Source organism: Drosophila simulans, chromosome 2L (assembly GCF_016746395.2).
Source record: "Drosophila simulans strain w501 chromosome 2L, Prin_Dsim_3.1, whole genome shotgun sequence".
Lineage (NCBI taxonomy): Eukaryota > Metazoa > Arthropoda > Insecta > Diptera > Drosophilidae > Drosophila > Drosophila simulans.
Window position 1 is genome coordinate 2,124,077 of NC_052520.2, and position 20,674 is coordinate 2,144,750.

Here is a 20,674-nt window from a genome sequence, read left to right on the forward strand (position 1 = left end):
ATGAAGCGTATTAAAACCAAATGCAAAGAAGTAGTTTGAACTTTTTAGTGTCCTGTTGTGGAATTTTCTGAATTCCAATATTGATATTTGTCATATCAGCTGGTGCATAATTCCCCACAAGCCCAGCATAATCTAATGTTTATATAATCACAGGGTAGCAACCGAACAGAGTCACATTTAAGCTGTGAATTATTATAAATATGTCCATGTGAACATATGTAAGTGTGGCTGCCAATCGGATTTGTGCATAAAAATAGTTTTGTAAAATAGCCGTTGAATAGGGCAGTAATTGTTTAACTCAACTGAAACCAATAGGAGCAAATTGATTAAGAAAGTGTTGACTTTGGCTTAAACGAATTGGTTATACCAAATTGACATTGCGGTTGGCCATAGGGTTTATTACGAGCCCAAATATGAAAATAAAATTCAGTTGGAAAATATGATGACCCTTGCAAATATTGTCCAAAATCAGCATGAACTCTTATTTTAATTTCTGTTTTACGGTTCATATGCTCTTATTTACTTAATATGCACAAATATGCATGTTCACGTTAAAATGCAACATCCTATACTTGGAAAAAACATATTGCAACAGTGCGGCCAGTTTGCACATCATTTTCATTCGAAGCAATAGCAGCCAAAATAAATTTTATGCAATTTATTCTGGCTTCTGCAAACTTTTTACTTGAATATGTAAATTTTTGCGGCAAACAATGTGCAGAAATTTGTATAAATTAAAAATGCAAACGTGTACCACATTTTATAGCACATTTAATGGGCTAAGACTTTTGGACCAGAAACTTAAAAAACAAATTCCGGAACTTATTTCAGCCATGAAACCCATTCAATTGGAAACCCATTACTTAATTAGCTGGGATCATTGCCAAATTGTCTTGATTGTCAGTTTTATTCTAACAATTAAGACAATTATAACGTCAATTAACCCGATTCCTGTTGAAAATATGACTTTCAATTGGCCGACAACTTGTATATGTAGCTACTCTATAAATTTTAATTACTAGACGACTGACGCAGCTAATCAAGGTAAAATGACCGAAGGAAGAGGTAAGTATTTTCTCGCAGTGCTTCTAGTTGACCCGAAACAAAGTTCACGTATTGTTAAACATAAAACTGCAATCCGGACAAAAGGGAACCCAATTAAACACTGACTTTGGGCGCACTTGTCGAAGTTGGGGAGTGAAAGTAGCCTGGGCGAAGAGGTGGGGGTAATTGAATAGTTGTCGCAACAATAGTGCCAAGTTGGTCGGAACCAAGTTGGTTCCATAAATCGCATACAAATAGCCACATGGGAGTGTTTGTATCGTTCGAACAAAGCCACAAAAGCAATGGCAAACAAAAACAGGAAGCGAGCTAATTACATTTCCTGAATGTGTGTTTGTTTTTCTGGGGGGACAGAAAACAATTTGTTGGCCAAATTATCTGCTAAATTAAGCAATTTCAATTCAACAAACGCCGCCGATGCCACAAGATGCTCTCTCCCTCTCTCAGGATACCTGAAACCTTCAAATCCTCGGCGATTTGGGTCCGCTTTTTTCCCCAACTCACCCACACACACACAATCGCACACTAATGCCACCGGCGGAGTGCTTATGTGTGCGTGAGGTGCGGCAAGTGCTGCACAAATCGGTTGCTAAGTAGCTCATAATGGCCGCGCTTGCCCCCAAATGTTCCCGCTGGGAGGTCATCCTAAAGGTGCCCCCTCTTCCGATCCTGTTTTGAAGTTTTCCGAGAGCGTGGGTGTATCACCTCAATTTATGTTTTCCGACCAGCTGCTTAAGTTACTACCTGTTGTATATTCCCTTTCATTTAGCAATGTAGCTTAAACATAAATTGAAAATTAGTGTATTAAAGGCACTGCTGATTGATTTTCTTTCAGCACGGGCAACAAAAAAGGGTTAAAGGTTACCAAATGCCACGCATACGAATGCCGGCTTACAACTGTTGCATGTGTGTGCGCAGGTGAGCTTGTGTGCGTGAGAACTTTTGATAAATGCAGATTTTATTGTAATTCGATATCAATTTGTGTGTATGCCAGGGCAGCCCGGCGAGGCACCTGGAACTCACTGGGCACGCCTCCAATATTGATATTGATACACAATTTTATGGCAAACACTTAAACTGGCCCGAGTCAAAAAAGCCAAACAGTTTACGGCGCGGAGATCCATTTCCCGGCTTTTCCGCCTTTCAGTCGAGTGCCAGGCAGGCCACATTAATCAGACAACTACGGCGGGCAAATTACATCAGTTTTGTTTGCAAATGCTGCCATTTAATTTAATGAGACATCATTATGCCAAAACTTTAATCTCATCACCAGAACTGGCTGCAAAGGCAGCAGCGCAAAAAATTGTAATTATTGAGGCAGCGCTTTTTTCGGCTTCAGACAGCCAGGTGCACTGCAGAAAAAATCCATCAAATGTCATTCCAAATAAGAAATCAATAGTTAAAGCACAATAACAGATGTACTAAAAAACAACTTTCTTCGCCATATTTTAAAATATATTTATTCAGATAAATAAAATATGGCTTTGCTTTCGCAATGGATTAATTTGGAAAAACAGGATGCAAATATATGTGTTTGAGTGTGAAAGTCCGTGGGCGGTGGGCGTGTCGGGCTGCTGTTAATGATGTTTGGCAACTTCAACTCCGGCCGGCACACACACACACATACATGACCGCAGCCATACACACACACACACACACACAACACTTACGTGGAGGACACCTTCAGCATCCAATTAGCGGCAAAACGAGTTTCAGGATCTCACTCACACATGCACACACTCGTGTGCCCCATCCATCTGGCGTCCCTTTCCCACCGCACTCGCACTCTTTCTAACAAGCACTCGAATCGCTCTTTTTTTCACACGGCAAACGCAACTCTCATATGTTTCGTGTGTTTGTGTTGGTTGCTCCCACGCACACACACTCGCCTTTGTGGAGCGACAAACAAACAAACAAGCCAAAAACAACAAACAACTAGCGTGCAAAAAATGAAAAATGGCAACACTTTAACTTTTGAACGCCGTTTCGCCCACAAAACTCCTGCCCACCTCTACAGATTTCAGCTACCTGCCCTCTTTTAAATGCGATTTTTTAGCCGAGATTATTTCTGCTTGCGTTGTACACTTGGCGGAAAAACGAGGCACAATGCAATATTTCCACGTTACTTTTCTAGGGATATAAAAGGCATTTTCAATGAACATCGCGCATCCGCCGTGTTGCTCAGCAACAAAGTTTATGGTACGAAGCAATACGTATAATGCTTTATAAAATAATCTTGCTTATTAAACAACGATTTCTTATATTTATAAATACTTGCACAGCATTTGTGGAACTGATAATGTTGAATTGAGCGACTTGAGTTGATAATGAAATAGTATTTTTACTCAGAATTCATATGAATAATTCCGTGATATTTGTGATTGGACACAGGCCACTTTTTATTTAGGAAATAACTGCAAATAACCATTACAGTTAATTTTGAGACTTTTCAAACGGTTTGCTCTCTTTTCTGATTCTCCGAATAAAGATTTAATAAATAACTGGCTAGCGCGTGAGTTTTCAACTTCTGGGACGGAAGTTCGCTCCAAGTCGAAGCTGGTAGTGAATCCAAGGCAGCAGAACAAGTACATTCGTATAGACAGTGGGTGTATTTACGCCAGGCACTTGACTTAACCAGTTGACAATGCCCACCTGTGCGTACTTGGATGGATATGTAAGTATCTGACAAACCAGAGGAGCCCCACCGTCGCCACTGCAATCCTTGCCTTCCAGACCTTCCCCACATATTTGGACGGGCAGATTTCTGCGAAGCCGCCTGCTACACATATCTATGCTCACAAGATCGACCTGGACCGTCTTCAGAACCGTGGGGTAGTCCGTCGAGTTCAAATATACTTTTCCCCAGCCGTTGAAGAAGCAGGATCCTTCTCGAATATTAGCTTCTCCTAGGTACAATGGGATGATATTAATCTTGGCTGTCATCTCAAATGCGGATACCAGAATGAGTAACGCCATGTTGTTTTCGGCATTGAATCTGTTGAACTGTTCGTGGGAGACTATATTCAGCACCTCGAGATCCACGTGCTGCTGGTCAGCCGTAGTCGAGGTATCCCATTCGCCAGCTCGCACCAGCAGATCATCTGCGATTGTTTCGTTCAGAATATGAGCGGCAGTAAGGACCACATTGGGCTTAATGAGAGATCCCACTCCTATATAGCGAAACAGCCAATCCCTCTGGTCGAGCACAGCAACCACCCAAGGAAATGTCTCTATGCGATTCTCGCTGGGATTGCTGCCATATGTGCCAGGTCGTATCTGCAGGCGAATTTTCCATTTGAGTATTAATATTGCTCGGTAAAAGTATTACACACATTAACCTGATTGTAGTTAAAGTTTTGACCACTCGCAAGGCTGATTATCAGCGTCGCGAGAAACGCAAAGTATAGCGTCATTCCGCAACGAGTGTTCGAATCGAAATGAAATCGAGCGCTTAGAACTTACCCGGCGAACTCAGCGCTCTGCTTATCAGTACAAAGCGTCGTTTCAAGAATTCTACAAAGTAATTCAAAATAAATCATTCGTATTATAAAAAAACATTCGCAGCTTTCGTTATTTTATTTCACAACGATCCAAGCTACAGCAGTCTAATTTCTCTCAGCGAACTTTTCTTTCGCCTAGGTGTAACTTTTGCATAATACTCGCAGCTGAATACAAAAAATTAAAAGAAAACATAACAAAAACTAGTTGCATAGCGCATACATATGTGAGAGGAGTCAACAAGCGTACGGTTGGCAGAATGAGGAGCAGATTCCAATTAAGTTTTAAATTTTTAGCAGACAAGCTTATGAATGATGGCGTTCACTTCGATGGCAGCCCACTTGGCAGATGTCCAAAAGGTTTGCTCTCACTTTCCTCCTGCCAAATGTGCTAATCATTTTCATTTGCTACGAAATAGCCGAGCAAATGGTGAGCTCACGAAACAAGCGGCGCCTTGGTCCTTTGCAATGTTCCCCCTCCCCCTTCCCACCACCTTTCAAGGACTTTTCCGCATGCATTCCCAAGTAGTTGAACATGGGAGTGCCATTATGGGAAGTAATAAACAAGAAATGGAATAACTGAATTGTTCGGATAGAATTGCAGATGCCCTTTGTCCTGTGATTAGCATTTGTTGCACAAGTCGAGTGAGGCACAGCAGTGCACAAATATTCAGTGCGATGATGGTTATGCGCTTTTTAAATAAATAAATTCCTCGACACAATGTTAGTTTTAGAATATAAGTTTGTAAGTCTTGAATGTTAAGATACGAATGTATCCAAAGAGATATATATAAAACAAAGAATATCTATAAGATATAATAGCAAAAAAAAAAAAATACAAAAGTATATTTAAGATTTGTAAAATTTGAATTCAAAGCAGGTTGGCATCTCCAATATCCAGCCCGCCACAATTCTCCCCACTCAACAGATGGTTGAAAGCTTCCATTTGACAGTCGTCGGTTCAAAAAGCTCAAGCACGATTCATGGGGGCGCCACCCGTTCTATTCCAAAAAGCATACCAATGCTCAAGATGAAACAAAAACAGAAAATAAACAACAAATACGCATGTATGACCTTCGCACAAGGTGACTGGGGCAAAAAGAGAGCGCCAGTGAGAGAGAGGCAGTGAGCGAGCGAGAGCACACGGAACAGTGCAGGAATACAGCATAGCTGAAGTGCGAGAAAGACAGACAAAATGCACCGGCGAGATAAGAACCGCTGCATCAGCAACGCACAGTGGGCGGTATTGTCGAAAAATACTGCATAAAGTTATTACCTCTTATTGAAATATACAACATTTTCATTCTTAACTGATTGATATAAAAATCTACAATGTAGTGTTTAGGTGTTTTATTTAAGTAACAAAGAATATTATTGAATTGTATCCCCTTGATGATAATTATCTGTTCATAACAGTTGATACTCAGCGCACCCACTGTGCGCTGGGAGTTGTTTACAAGGGGAGCAGCACGCTGAGAGAAAAGCTCTGGCGCAAAAGCTATCTCCGAAAGTATTCCGAGAGTATAAAGTGAGAATCGCTCCGGATTTTGCTGCGAACGGTCGTCTGTTCAGGTTCAGGTCTGGGTTGTGTCTATAGTCTCCGTCTCCTCTTCGCTGTCGCACACGCAAACGGGTCTACGCCACACACACGCGCACCCACGCAACGGAATCAGAGAACTATATAGAGCCGCCACAGAGAAGGGACATACATAACTAGGACACCATGTCGAAGCCCCAATCGGACGCCGATCGGCGCAAACAGATCTCGGTGCGCGGGATCGCCGAGGTGGGCAATGTCACCGAGGTGAAGAAGAACTTCAATCGCCACCTGCACTACACCCTGGTCAAGGATCGCAATGTGTCCACCCTGAGGGACTACTACTTCGCCCTGGCCAACACCGTCAAGGACAACATGGTGGGCCGCTGGATTCGCACGCAGCAGCACTACTACGAGAAGGATCCCAAGGTGAGTTCCGCGCCCAGCCAGGCCACCCAATTATTGATTTAGTCCGTGGAATTTTCCAAAAAAAGTGGTCGGACCACCTAACCTAACTTTGTCCGGGCTCTGGACTTCTGGAGGCCTGATTATCCCTTCCTGCGGCAACCAAAACTTTTCAAAAAATTTCCTTTGAAATATTTTTTCCGAAATTTCTTTGGCTATTACGACATTTTTTCGGCCTGCTCCATTGTCTTTTATTCGCTGCTGATTTATTCCCCAATGCGCTTTGGCCAACGAATTTACAGTGAACACTCAGCCAATAAAATTCTAAAAATTAATTGGGAATCGATAAACGTATTCTTAAATAGCTGAAACAGTTTTGCTTTTAGCTCAAATATTTCCTCTATGTCTTTTATTATTATAAATGCTTAATCTGTGCAACATTTTATAAAAGGCGCTTTCCTTATTTTCTTACCCCTGAAATTCTAAAAATTTCCGAGTGTTCACTGTTTATTTGCAATTTCGGCTTTTACTGCATTTCCCACGCTTTCGTTGTTTTGCACCTACATAATTGTTTCGTTTCATTTAATTATCCGCGAAATTGCCAAAAAGCAAAGACTGCAATGGGATCAATGCCAAGAAGTAGCGCCAAAAAAAGGTGTGACACTTTCACTGCAACAAATTGCAAAGGTGCTGCAAAAAGCCGGCGAATTTATCAGCCACCCCCTTTTTCCGCGCCCACTTGAGAATTTTCCCCGCCAGCTGACGAAGCAACAAAATCTTAAAAATAGCTCTGCATTTAGCAGCTGTCGCCGAGCTACTTCTATATCTATCCAAACATATTTATGAGTTTTTAGTAATACGTTTTTACTATGGGCATGGTGGTTAGCCCAGAAATGCAGCTTTAGTAGGGCAAGTGTGCATAAAAAGTACCCCCTTTTAGCCACATCCATCAGATACACAATATTTGTATCTACATATGTACATGTATCCAAACACGTGCCCAAAGCGTGAGCTTTTCATTTGCAAATTTGTCAGCATCGGCTGCTAAACATTTTTGTCCTTGCTGAATGTCAGCTTAAATCACTTTCAATTTCAAGCCCACCAAAATGTATCTATTAATTTTCCATTGACTCGAGCAATTTCGGCGGCTAGAAGTTCGAGCTATATACACTTTTGGGTGATAAATATTTTCAATTCAACTAAATTGTGGATACCGTCACGGCGTCGGCACACATTTTTTCAAGGTCAATCAAAGGTTATTAACAACAACCAACTGACAAAAATCAAGGAAAATTTCCCCCATTTTTCCTCTCATTTTTATTTTGGCTACCATTTCGGTTTTGTTCGTGCTCATATATATATGTACGTATATATCCGTTCTTTCAGGTTGAGGAACTTTTATAGGCCCGATTTTGTTTAGTTGTCCCCCCACATGCAATTAGCTCAACCATCTAAATAGAAATATATGAACTGACGACGATTGTATCTTATGGATACTTAAACAGCTGTTGTTGTGCGTGGATTGGTACTTAGAGTTAATTGAAGACAACTTGGCGTTCATCGGGCTCTGAATCAATTTATGCAAATTGAAGAAAGTTCAGCGGGGTGAATAGTCACACAAAAGAGTTTATTTCCCTGTAGTTTTCCACAAGCAGTACTAGTCACTAGTCAGGCTGACCAAATCGAAAATACTGTTCCACTTATCACCCACATGGAAACCCAATTAAAAGCGTTAAGCTATCAGCGATCATGAAAAATTCAATGCCAGGGCGGTAGTACCTATTGCATTTCCAACTTCCTATGCACTCTGTCATTTATTTATTGCATATAGGTAAAAAAAACAATAAACAAAGGCAAGCAAATACCGGTCGCTTGTTGGTGAGGCGTTCTTTATCAAAACCGCAAAAAACATATGTCTGGCATCTAATAAGTCTGTAGGCCTGGCCAGAACGAATATCAAAGACCCTACACAACAAACTGCTGTGAAAAACATTGGCGTCGGTAGTTGAATGACTCCAAAAGCTTTTTATGGATCTGAAAGATTGATTACTCACGTTTTGTTGTGAAGCTCTTATCTTCGATTAGATAAGCTAACTAGGTTATTAACTTATTTTGTTCTGCAGCAAAAAGGTCATGCTTAGAATTGTATTTCATATTTTAATTTTTGCCAACTTTTATAGCTCATATTTTGGTATAACTATATAGATACATTCAATAATTTTTTTTATCACAGCATTTCCATTGCCCAGCTCATATTGCCCAAATGAGTTCAAACTCCCTGTTCACCTAATTCGGTATATCTTATCTGCTAAATGGACTGCAAAATATTCCTAATCGAAAGTCCCGGATCCTATATAGGCGCCTTAACCCCTTTCACCTACAAATATGCACACAAAAACACGCTCTCCAAACATTCCGAACTAATTAGCTATAGTTTTTTGCCGGATCGCATAGCATCAGACATCTGAAAGCATCATGCGCGATAGGTATGCGTTTTAGGGCATAGATTACATAGGTAGACTGATAAGGGATAGGATTAGCATACCCTGGGAGCCATTAGCTACTGACTGGCGACACTGTGGGCGATGTTGTCGTCAATGCTGATTGGCGATTGGTGATCCGTGATCGATCCATGATTAGCCCAGCATTGGCTGGTGATAATGATCGCCATTCCGAGCTGTATAGATTCATGCTTAGCCATGATGTTTGCCCAGCATGCAAAGTGCATCCAGCCTGCAATCGCTTGATAGCGTTGCTATAAACACAATTAATGCCCTCGTAACATCGATCGATAGATTCGCACTCAATCGAACCGGTGATTGTGAATGCCTTCCTCTATTTATAGTTTCCAGTTGGGTTGCCCTGAAATTACCGTGCGATTTTTCGCTGATAAGCGATAATTCCGTTGGGAACCGTAAAAGTTGGAAACTGGGTGACCTTCTGGCCAAACATAACTAGGTCTTTCAGCCGGCGCCCCTCTTATCAGTCGTTCGTTGTATTATAGTTATTGTATGCACTGTACAGCTGAACCTGGTGTGAGTGACCCATGCACTGCGGAAATGCACGAAATCTGAATCCCGCTCATTAAATAATCTTATAAAATCTTGATCTTCCAATTTAAAGTCAATGAATCATGGATACAATAGATCTAATAACGACCCCCGTATCTTTTTAGCGCGTCTACTATCTGTCGCTGGAGTACTACATGGGTCGCTCCCTGACCAACACCATGATCAACCTGGGAATCCAGAGCGAGTGCGAGGAGGCCATGTACCAGTTGGGTCTGGACATAGAGAACCTGGAGGAGATGGAGGAGGACGCCGGTCTGGGCAATGGTGGTCTGGGTCGCTTGGCCGCCTGTTTCCTCGACTCGATGGCCACTCTGGGTCTGGCCGCTTATGGCTATGGCATCCGTTATGAGTACGGTATCTTCGCCCAGAAGATCAAGAACGGCGAGCAGGTGGAGGAGCCCGATGATTGGCTGCGTTATGGCAATCCCTGGGAGAAGGCCCGTCCGGAGTTCATGTTGCCGGTCAACTTCTACGGCCGTGTGATCGACACGCCCGAGGGCAAGAAGTGGGTGGACACCCAGAGGGTGTTTGCCATGCCCTATGACAACCCCATTCCCGGTTACAATAACAACCACGTGAACACGCTGCGTCTGTGGTCCGCCAAGTCGCCCATCGACTTCAACCTCAAGTTCTGTAAGTATCTATAAGGAGAGGTCCCCTTGATAAGGCAAGAACTAACCTATGCCTATCTTCACCTATCCAGTCAACGATGGTGACTACATCCAGGCCGTGCTGGACCGCAATCTGGCTGAGAACATCTCACGTGTCCTGTACCCCAACGACAACTTCTTCGAGGGCAAGGAGCTGCGTCTGAAGCAGGAGTACTTCATGTGCGCCGCCACGCTGCAAGACATCATCCGCCGCTACAAGGCCTCGAAGTTCGGATCCCGGGAGGCGGTCCGCAACACCTTCGATCACTTCCCCGACAAGGTGGCCATTCAGCTGAACGATACCCATCCATCGCTGGCCATCCCTGAACTGATGCGCATCCTGGTTGATGAGGAGCATCTGACCTGGGATAAGGCATGGGACATCACCGTCAGGAGTTGTGCCTACACCAACCACACCGTGCTCCCAGAGGCCCTGGAGCGCTGGCCCGTCTCCCTGCTGGAGTCTATCCTGCCCCGCCATCTGCAGATCATCTATCACATCAACTTCCTGCACATGGAGAATGTGAAGAAGAAGTTCCCCGACGATCTGGACCGCATGCGCCGCATGTCGATGGTGGAGGAGGATGGCGAGAAGCGCATCAACATGGCTCATCTGTCCATCGTGGGCTCCCACGCCGTCAACGGTGTGGCCGCCATCCACTCGCAGATCCTTAAGGACTCGCTGTTCCATGACTTTTACGAAATGGAGCCCCAGAAGTTCCAGAACAAGACGAACGGTATTACCCCGCGTCGTTGGTTGCTGCTCTGCAATCCCGGACTCTCCGACCTGATCGCCGAGAAGATCGGTGACGAGTGGCCAGTGCATCTGGACCAACTGGTTGCCCTGAAGAAGTGGGCAAAGGACCCCAACTTCCAGCGCAATGTAGCCCGCGTCAAGCAGGAGAACAAGCTGAAGCTGGCTGCCATTCTGGAGAAGGACTACGGCGTTAAGATCAACCCCTCTTCCATGTTCGACATCCAGGTGAAGCGTATTCACGAGTACAAGCGCCAGCTGCTGAACTGCCTGCACATCATCACCCTGTACAACAGGATCAAGAAGGATCCCACAGCCAACTTCACCCCGAGGACAATCATGATCGGAGGCAAGGCTGCTCCGGGCTACTATGTGGCCAAGCAGATCATCAAGCTCATCTGCGCCGTGGGCAACGTTGTGAACAACGATCCCATTGTGGGCGATAAGCTCAAGGTTATCTTCCTGGAGAACTACCGTGTCACCCTGGCCGAGAAGATTATGCCCGCCGCCGATCTGTCCGAGCAGATCTCGACCGCCGGCACAGAGGCCTCTGGTACCGGCAACATGAAGTTCCAGCTGAACGGCGCCCTCACCATCGGCACCCTGGACGGTGCCAACGTGGAGATGGCCGAGGAGATGGGTCTGGACAACATTTTTATCTTCGGCATGACCGTCGACGAGGTGGAGGCGCTCAAGAAGAAGGGCTACAATGCCTACGACTACTACAACGCCAACCCCGAGGTCAAGCAGGTGATCGACCAAATCCAGGGCGGATTCTTCAGCCCCGGCAATCCCAACGAGTTCAAGAACATTGCCGACATTCTGCTCAAGTACGACCACTACTACTTGCTGGCCGACTACGAAGCGTACATCAAGGCCCAGGATCTGGTCTCCAAGACCTACCAGGTGAGATTCGTTAGCTTAACTATGTGTTTTACTTAAAGAAACAGTCAGATATTAGCAAAATAAGTAGGAAAGATCTTTATTTAAACCACGATTCCTTCGCTTAATTTCCAGAACCAAGCCAAGTGGCTGGAGATGTCCATCAACAACATTGCGTCCAGCGGCAAGTTCTCGTCGGATCGCACCATCGCCGAGTACGCCCGCGAGATCTGGGGAGTGGAGCCCACCTGGGAGAAGCTGCCAGCGCCGGAGGATCAGCCACAGAACTAAATCAATTTTTGATATTATTTTATTATTTATGTGCTTTACTTTTGCTAAAGTCAAAGTCCAAGTTTAGGCGCCAAAAGCAACAACTAAAACTAACCAAGTGAACCGGGCCACAGCCCCGAATTGTTAATATTTTATTTAATAAAAATCAAGATAAACAATTCGCCTAGTTCTCTCATCACTGTGGAATCGAATCGAATCAAATCGAATCAACAACACCAACAACGGTACCTCCCTAAAAAGACCTCAGGAACACTTTCAAAGTAAAAGAAAAGTCTATTAAAAATAATGGAAAGAGTTGTAATAAACGTTAGTGGCAAGCTTGTTTAGATATCGGATATGCGTGTTTTAAATCGAGATTAAACCTCAAGTTCAACTGTTAAATGTAAAAATAATTTAAATTGAATAAAATTTGATTCGAAATAGAAAGCGGGTGTTTCACTGTGGCTTGGGTGGTAAATAAATAACACGAAGGGTTTACATCTTAATCTCGTTGCAAATGAACAATTTATTATTAGGTTTAAAGACAATCTGAACATCTATTTGGGGAATGAGATTTTTATACAAATATTATGGCTATTACAGTTCCCGTTAAGTAAACAACACAAAAGTTTAGTAATTTTTACAATGTAATTGTTTGGATCTCGGTTTTAAAATAGTCACTAAAACTTGTAAACATTTCAAAAGTGGTTTCGTTCTTTGCTAGAATGGATGGAAAGGCCAATCCAAATTCTTTAAAAGTTAAACAAAATGCGCTTCACAATGCACGGGCGAGCAAAAGCCCGGATTGCAATCAATAGTTTACTCTGGAGGACCGAGCGGACTTGCTGATGTACTGCCGCTCCTCGGTCCGCGAACCGCTGGCTACTCCTCGTTCTCTATCGAACTTTTCATGCGATCGCTCCCGCGGTGACTTCTCCTACGGATTGGCAACCACATTAGTTGTAATTCCAGTACGCAATTCCAGAACATGCGAATGTTGTCGACTACTGGATATCACTCACCCTATGGCGCTCTCTATCCCGCAGCTCTTCTTCACCGTTTTGTCCTGAAAATCATTGGCTCTTGAATGTCTTGACTATTCGATAAAAGATTCTTCTCTCACCTTCGCGCCGGCGTTTGTGTTCGTTGCTGTTGGACTCGTCGACGCGATCCCGCTTGCGTCCCAGCTTGCGATCCTTGCGAGCGTCTCGCTCCTCATCCGACAGCTTGTCCTTGTTGCGCTCTTTGGTCTTGAGGCCGCGCGCCTTCTTTACGCTGTCCACCAGTTCCTCCACCTTCTGCAACGGCACGGGATTAATGGTTGTAAAAGCATGTCAAGACTCTTGCTTAACCTAAGCGTTAAAGGGTGTGTGTCTACTTAAAACTGCAACGAAAAGCGAAATATTACTACTGTGTCTGTTACGTGTCCTCTGTCCTATATGGTTTATATGTCCGCCGACCCCACCACGCGCCCATTACTTACCCATGCCTAGTCTCATTATCAACGAATTAACAACTAAACTGGGCTGCACAGGTAACTGAAGGTTGGTAGTCAGAGAAGCGGCTGAGTCGGGTATCCACTAGGAATCCTCGTGAGCATTGGGGCTTTTACGAAGTCGATGTTGAAGAATTGTTCAGAAGCAAATATTCCACAGAGTAATTGAATTGCTTTTGTCCTCGTTACCACAGTAAGTTGATATACGAATTTGTAACGCCTGTTCCACGTAGAAATTGAAATGGCTTTTTGTCCACGCTAACATCGTGAGTTGGTATCCAGTTGCATAATGCTTGATGATCTACATCTTCACATTGGCAGTCGGAGAAGGTGATTGATTTTGAAGATTCGAAATGTATAAATGGATTTTTGAACTAAGTTGTTAGATCCAGTGTAAATACAGCACTCATTTACTGTAGACTTCCTATTTGCAAGCATGCTATTTTGACTCCAGAAGATTGGGTTTGAGTTCCATTCAGGGGTTTTTTATCAATTAGTACTTTGGCTTGTACTGATTGATCATCACAAGATAGCGAAGAGATGTCCTTTTCAGTACCGGTCCAGAATCTCGTATTACAATATATTGAAGACTTTGGTTGTAATGTATTGCAACCGTTTTTTTTTTTTTTGTTTTGATGTTTTTCTTTTTTTTTTGTAGATTTTATGGTGATTTATATTTCCTTTAAATGTTATACGTTTTTCGTTGGCTGTAGAATTTTCGGCCTTCGTCGCGAGCATATGGCTTTGAAATATTGTCCTCCGCGATTCCTGCGAGATTCGTCTTCTTAAGTTCGATTGTCGTCTCTGTGGTCCCGGGACTCCATTTCGATTGCTTATTTACACAACTACCCTTATACTATTACAATTATTTAACAAATTTAGAGAAACGAAGATTCACTTTTCTCTTAAAACTAAGCTAAAAACTAACACCTCGGAATGTTCAACATTCAGAACTCAGGAATATTACAGATGCCCACAAGATACATCGCATCCGCATCAAGTTTCAGTTTTAACAATGATTTTATGTTTCGGTTGGCAGGAGCGTTATTGATTCGTTGATTTTGGAGATGTATTTGAGCATTTGAGCAGACGTTGGTGTTGAAACACGTTTTAAGTTTCGCATAATCAATCAGAACTTTGAGTTAGTTCCCTCCAGATTTGACCGTCATCGTAGTGTTGTTTTATACTGTTGTTGTCTTAGCGGACATACGTCTGCAAACTTATGCTACTAACCTTTGAACTGCTGGTTGACGACTCCAATTTGCGACGCTTTGAATCTACTAAAATGAATGGTTAGAAATAAAGTCTTCAGATTTAGATGGTCTTCGTACCCTTTTCAAATTCAATGTTCTCATGGCTACGTTGTCGATGCTGCATCGAACCATTGCTCTCGTTGGACACTGAGCTCAGATCCCTCATACGCCCCTCGAACTCCTCGTAGTGGCGATTGTCGGTGCTGCCCACCAGGTCCACCGTCTCGACGCCATCACCATGTCGGATGCGCTCTTCGCCGCCGCGTCGCGATGGCTTTTCCCGCTTCCGCTGCTGCGCTTCCAATTCCTCCAGACGTTGTGAACGTTCCCGCGACCTCTGATGCAGCTCGGCTTCTGTGCGCTCCTTGACCCGCACAATGTCTCTGGAACTGCGATGGCTACTAATGCTTCGTTGGTCGTGCTGATCCTGTCGGTCTCGTTCCACATCCCTATTACGACTCTCGCTCTGTCGGCTGCCATTACTGCCGTTGTTTGCCTGCTCCTGCTGGTCATCCTTGCTGCGGGATTGGGACTCACGTGGCGCTGGCAGGTCACGTTGTTTGCTCTCGCGTTCGTTATTGGATGCCGTTGAAGTGGCTGTGGACACCAAAGTGACATTATTGCCCTCGCCTCTTTGGCTCTTCGATTCGCGCGTTGTGGAGGCTAAAACATGTTCAAGATTTTTGTTAGTAAGCTTATACATATATTGATTTTACATTCATTTAATATTTCAACCGACCTGCTTTTGCCTCTGGTTCTTTGATTCCCGACTTTTGTTCGCTGCTGTAGAAAGGAGCAGCTCCGCTGGGAGCCCGGGTTCCTTGTGGAGAGGTGGGTGACAACTTATCGGATCTGGTGGCTGCGGCGGGAGCGCCAACATTGGTCGGCGAGTCCTTATTCGGCCGCTCGGCGATTTGATGAAAGACACTCTCCTTTAGCATGTGGGGAGTCTTCAGCTTTAGTTGTCCAATGTAGCTGGAGGCAATGGCATACAGATCCGGTCGCTTTGTCTTCTCCTCCTCGCGCACCTTGTCCACCTTACGCTCGATGATTTGCGCCAGTTTGGCAAGAACAGGATAGTGAGGCAGTATTCGCATTAGGATGATCAGTGCGTTTCTGATCTGCATAAAGTCCTTGGAGTCCAGACAGAATACAATCGCCTTGGTAATCTTGTAGTGCCACTTGTGACACACATGCCGATAGTTTTCGTAGCCAACGTGATCATTGGCCTCTGAGAACTGATTGCTAACACGAAACTTGGTCACAAAACCAGGATAATTGGCGCACTCCTTATTAAACACCGCCTGATCCGCATGCCAACGCATCACGGTCTCGAGCATGGCGCACAAAAAGCGTCCGTACCGCGTAGCCTCGCCCTCAGTGCACGAAGTAACCGAATAAGTGATGTCACAAAAGATCTGAGGACAAGAAGAAGGAGTAAGATCGAGTTTAGGTAAAGGTATTTAGTCTTGTTACCCTATCGTAGCACAGCAAGGTTGAGAAGTTCGATGTCTTGAGGTTGTGGATGGCGTGCACGAACTTCGCGCAATACAACGCATCCAGAGCTGTAAAGGTGCAACGCGGGAAGAGACAGAGCTGCAGGAACTGCGTGATGGTGTCGTTCTTTGCGGACTTGGCAGATCGTAGAAGGAACCAACTATCTTTTTGCTCCTGCAACCGCTGCAAGATCTTGTCAACGTGCTCATGCTGCTTCTTTCGCTCGTCGTTCAGCTTCTCCATTAGCGCAATGTAGCGCTCCTGCTCCTTCTTGTTCTTAGATTGGTTAGAGTCTTTGCCTTCTGCCGCTTGCTGGGCCAGCTGCTTCAGCTTGGCGATTTCCCTCTGATAGCTTTCGTTCGGCACGTGCAGATCGTACATGCTCAGACTCCAAAAAGTAACCAGGAACTGCGGACTAATGTCCTCCCACACCTTCGAACTGTGCAGTGGACGAACAGACTCTACAATAGGGTTCATGATCAGCTGCGTGGCTTCCAAATACTTCTGAAGCTTTTGCGTCGTGGTGAGCTTCTTGGCGTTAGGGTCATCCTTGCGCAATTGATCGTATTTTTGCTGTAAGAGGTATTAGGTTAACCCTTTTATAATATTTCGCACAATGGTTTGCTCAGACTTACATTGATCTGATGAGTGAACATGGGCCTAGCCAAGAAGAAGGCAACATCCGTGTTTATGTGGTACTCTCGAAGCATGGTTATAATCGAGGGCAACCGCTCCACGTACTCATCCACAGAATAGGTGGAGCCTAGGAACGTACCAAACTGGACGAGCGTGTCCTGGCACTGATCATACAGATTTCCCACCAACTTCAAATGGCTGTGTGCCGCCGTCTCACGATAAATGACGCAGTGTTTCTGTTGAGCCATCAAAAGACAAATGGCCACGGCAAGATCGTTATTGGCCAATGCCTCCTTCAGGCGATTAGATGACTTTTTCGTATTCCTCACTTGACTAAAGTAGCCGGCCTATAGCGACAAATACACTCAATTAACAGAACAATATGACAGTGACTTAGATAATTACCTCTCCCCTGAGCTGCTCACCACCACACATGGCTTGCAACTGATCATTAGTCATCTCCTCGCAGGACTCCACGCCTGCCATCTTATGCACGATCTCCCTCAGAATCAGTAAGTCCAGGCTCTTCTGCGACTTTAACTGATTGGCCACATACTGAAGCAACCCACTTAGCTCAATGCTGTACTTCTTGTATATGGTGCCGCAGAAGGAGGCAAGACTTTGCAGCCACAAGGATAACGAAGTTCCGTCATCCTTGAACCTGAGACGACCTGTTAACGTCAACGACTCGATGATGCAGTATCCCAAACAGTCAAAGGATAAGGCAGTAAGATACTTGAGCAGGTCGCAGACCGGGCCAATTAGATTGTCGTAGATTTGAATTTGCAGGAGAATCTGTTGAAATGGTAATTGAAATAACTAAACCGATTTGGAAAAGTATATAAATGAAACTCACATAGTCGAAAAGCAGTCCTGGCGCACAATGGCTATACTTTCCTACCAGTCGTCCCAGCTGCTTGACGTTCTCCTTGCTCACGCGCTTCATTAGCGCCTTGATATCCCGCTGTGCCAATCCACATCTCCTGATCAAATTGGGATGCAGTTGATAGCTGTCGTTTTTCCAACGCGCATACAAACTGTAGCGAAAATGATACGGGAAATATTTGAGCACAGCCCAGATCTCTTCGGACATGGAACAGTTGTTGTCCAGGTAGAGAAGGGAGGGTAGAATACAGGCGTCCAGCGAGCTCATAATGTCATAGTAGTGCTGCTCTGCTTCCGAATTCGGCGGAGGTCCATTGAGGCTGTCCACGCCCATATCGACAACTAGTTTCCGCATAATACGGATAAGCTTGTACATCAGCACAGTGTCGTAGTGCATGGCAGGTCCTAACACGTTAGCCATCGGCCAGGTGTACTTCCTTAAGTCGCCGAATTCCTTTGCCTGCATCTTGGCCACCAACTTGGAATCGTCATACAGGCGATTGCGGCTCGGCCTTCGTCCTGCGGGAGCCTTAAAACACTTTTTGTAGTAAATATTCTCCACGGACAGGTGAATCAGATCGGCAATGGCACGGGCAATGGGTTCCTGCAATACAACCGCCTGCTCGGGAAGCTTCTGGATGATCTTGTACGCATTCTCCCAGTCGCCAACTTTAAGCAGAGCTTCGCAGAGGCCAAACTTTTGGTTTGCATTGTATTTTTCCTGCGAAAGAAATGATATCGTTAGTAGAATCCCTCACAAAATGTTTACTATGTCTACCTCATTGAACTTCTTAACCGAAGGCGGCGGTGGTGGATCCTTTTCGTCTTCCTTCTTGTTGGTTTGTATAAGGTTCAGCTTGCGGACCATTTCCCTGGCATCAGCTAGGTCTTCCTCCCAGTCCGCCTTGATGCTCCCATCGTTTGGAGTCAACCACACGTATACATCGTTCAGGGCAATGACGCCGTGCTTAAGCAAAAGAGCACACACGTGATATAACGAGCGGGGAGTGCGAGAGTCCTTAAAGTGGCAGAACTTGTAGCCGAGGACCTCGCAAATAATGGCACCAGTGGGCATGTAGCTGCGCAGCAGGGGTATGAACAAGTTCCATCTATCCGGACGAGTTTCAAAGGACTCGATAATAATGTCCAGCACCCGATTCGGATCCAGATTGAAGCAACCTGCAGTTCATTGAACAATTAACACAGTCAAAAAAAAAACTCAGCTATCAAAAATATCTTACCTATAAGGGATTTTATGATATCCATTATGCTCTCTGGGGTGGTGTTCTCGTCGAACTCCTGGTTTAGCTCTGTGATAAGCTTGGCAAACCCTTCGCTCTCCTCGCGGAAAAGATTAAATCGACGTTGCTTGTAGCTTAAAGGGAAAGTAGAGATTACATATTTTATTAACCTCAAATCGCTTTTACTATATGTACGTACTATAGCTTGGTTTTGACCTTGATGAACTTGGAGTAAAAGCTCTTGTTCTTGACAATTCCCGCCTCCTGCAACGTATCGATTTCCAAACGCTCTTTTAAAAGACTTTCTGGGACCACCCTCTCAAGATCTTTAACGAGTTGCACAAAGGCATGTCGTTCTTCCTGAAATCCATCGGTTATAAGGGAGGTTTCGCTGTCCAGAATGTTAACCACGTCCACTATAAGGCTGGGAAAGTCCGCATGGAGGGCCTGCAACATAGGAAAACATTATATATAGCGAGAATTGTTAAGAAGTAAATGCCCTATAAAACTTTCTCTATAAAAACAAATTGAACTCACCACGACTTCCAGGAGCAGGTGAAGTACTATGTCCTTTTTGTGGGTGAAGCGGAGAGTCTGCCAGAGAAGCTGGTATATGGCATTGGAGATGCCCTGCTTGAAGACGCCGTTCTTGTCGTAGACGGGCGTATCCGCCGCATCCTGCAACTGCTGCTTGAGGTACTTCAGGCTAGAAGTAAACGTGTAATTTAGCTAGGGAACGAGGAACAGTCGGTCCAAACAGTCGATCCAGCAGCAAGACACAAACTGACGACAGCCACTGTACTGCGAGTGCGAGTGTTTGGGCGCGTGTGCGTATATCTCTGGCTGCGCTTGCATCGGTGTCGGAGCGTGGTACCACACACGTACAATTCACTGCGTCCGGATTTGTCCAAGTGCTTGAAGACCTCCGGATTGAGTGTGCCTGGCTTCTTGCCGCCGGCTCCGCTACTGGCGGCTGCTCCGTTCGTGTCCGACGATTCGGAGGTCCGATTATCCGCAGTCGCCGTTGCCGCCGCATCGCCGCCTCCAACGCCATCCTGCGCTCCCGTAACGCTCTTCAGCTTCTTCAGCCGGCGCATCCGGTCTGTGGATCTCTGCATCCTCGGATCAGGTGGAACACGCGGGAGCTTTGCTGCGGGGGCTGAATTCTGCTCCCAAATCGATTAGACCGCTGTACTTGTCGAAATATTTGACAAATTTTCACACTTTTTTTTAGTTAGTTTCACCAGTGTGACCGTACTAAATACCTAACTAAATACCGTTCGCCGAAACGAAAACGTCCGACTGCCAAATGCCAAGTTACTTTTTTTCTGGAACGTTAGACAAGGAACATAAAATAGAAAATAATCTTGGATTGTTTTACACTGTACATTATATATATATTATAAATATATTATGCACACGACGTCATTCTTCGCTACAATTAAACTCAGATTGTTTTCGACCAAGTTGTTTTTTTTTTTATTTGTTAATAACAATGGTTGACATATCGTAGTGGAACCTCGGGAATTGAAACCGAAT

General features: G+C 44.6%; 3 protein-coding genes across 7 annotated transcripts; 1 reads left to right on the forward strand and 2 right to left on the reverse strand.

Annotated features, from left to right (window-relative positions):
- Positions 1 to 3,217: 3,217 nt before the first annotated feature.
- On the reverse strand, positions 3,218 to 4,518 carry LOC6730648 (phenoloxidase-activating factor 2). Of its 2 annotated transcripts, none has more exons than XM_002077783.4 (2): positions 4,401 to 4,518; positions 3,218 to 4,338 (listed from the first exon to the last, which is right to left on the reverse strand). In XM_002077783.4, exons 1-2 carry the CDS (start codon positions 4,473 to 4,475, stop codon positions 3,583 to 3,585), a joined length of 831 nt encoding a protein of 276 aa, XP_002077819.2. In that variant the 5' UTR covers positions 4,476 to 4,518; the 3' UTR covers positions 3,218 to 3,582. The 2 variants fall into 2 exon arrangements, with proteins under 2 accessions (XP_002077819.2, XP_039150853.1); XM_039294919.2 differs by having other exon boundaries at positions 4,395 to 4,501.
- A 1,561-nt stretch (positions 4,519 to 6,079) lies between these two features.
- LOC6730649 (glycogen phosphorylase) lies at positions 6,080 to 12,307 on the forward strand. Its single transcript, XM_016179411.3, has 4 exons — positions 6,080 to 6,525; positions 9,677 to 10,205; positions 10,276 to 11,882; positions 11,994 to 12,307. Exons 1-4 carry the CDS (start codon positions 6,283 to 6,285, stop codon positions 12,147 to 12,149), a joined length of 2,535 nt encoding a protein of 844 aa, XP_016023087.1. The 5' UTR covers positions 6,080 to 6,282; the 3' UTR covers positions 12,150 to 12,307.
- Positions 12,308 to 12,622: 315 nt separating this feature from the next.
- On the reverse strand, positions 12,623 to 20,422 carry LOC6730651 (THO complex subunit 2). 4 transcript variants are annotated; one of them, XM_016179187.2, is made up of 15 exons: positions 20,021 to 20,421; positions 19,673 to 19,841; positions 19,335 to 19,582; positions 19,136 to 19,269; positions 18,673 to 19,073; positions 17,866 to 18,615; positions 17,415 to 17,804; positions 17,009 to 17,356; positions 16,353 to 16,946; positions 15,616 to 16,294; positions 14,955 to 15,539; positions 14,857 to 14,900; positions 13,252 to 13,426; positions 13,151 to 13,194; positions 12,623 to 13,065 (listed from the first exon to the last, which is right to left on the reverse strand). In XM_016179187.2, the coding sequence occupies exons 1-15, from the start codon at positions 20,251 to 20,253 to the stop codon at positions 12,940 to 12,942; spliced, it is 4,920 nt and encodes a 1,639-aa protein (XP_016023089.1). In that variant the 5' UTR covers positions 20,254 to 20,421; the 3' UTR covers positions 12,623 to 12,939. The 4 variants fall into 4 exon arrangements, 2 of the variants coding, with proteins under 2 accessions (XP_016023089.1, XP_016023088.1); XM_016179186.2 differs by having other exon boundaries at positions 14,857 to 14,903; XR_006541965.1 differs by lacking the exons at positions 12,623 to 13,065; positions 13,151 to 13,194 and having other exon boundaries at positions 13,251 to 13,426; positions 13,612 to 14,900; positions 20,021 to 20,422.
- Positions 20,423 to 20,674: the final 252 nt, after the last annotated feature.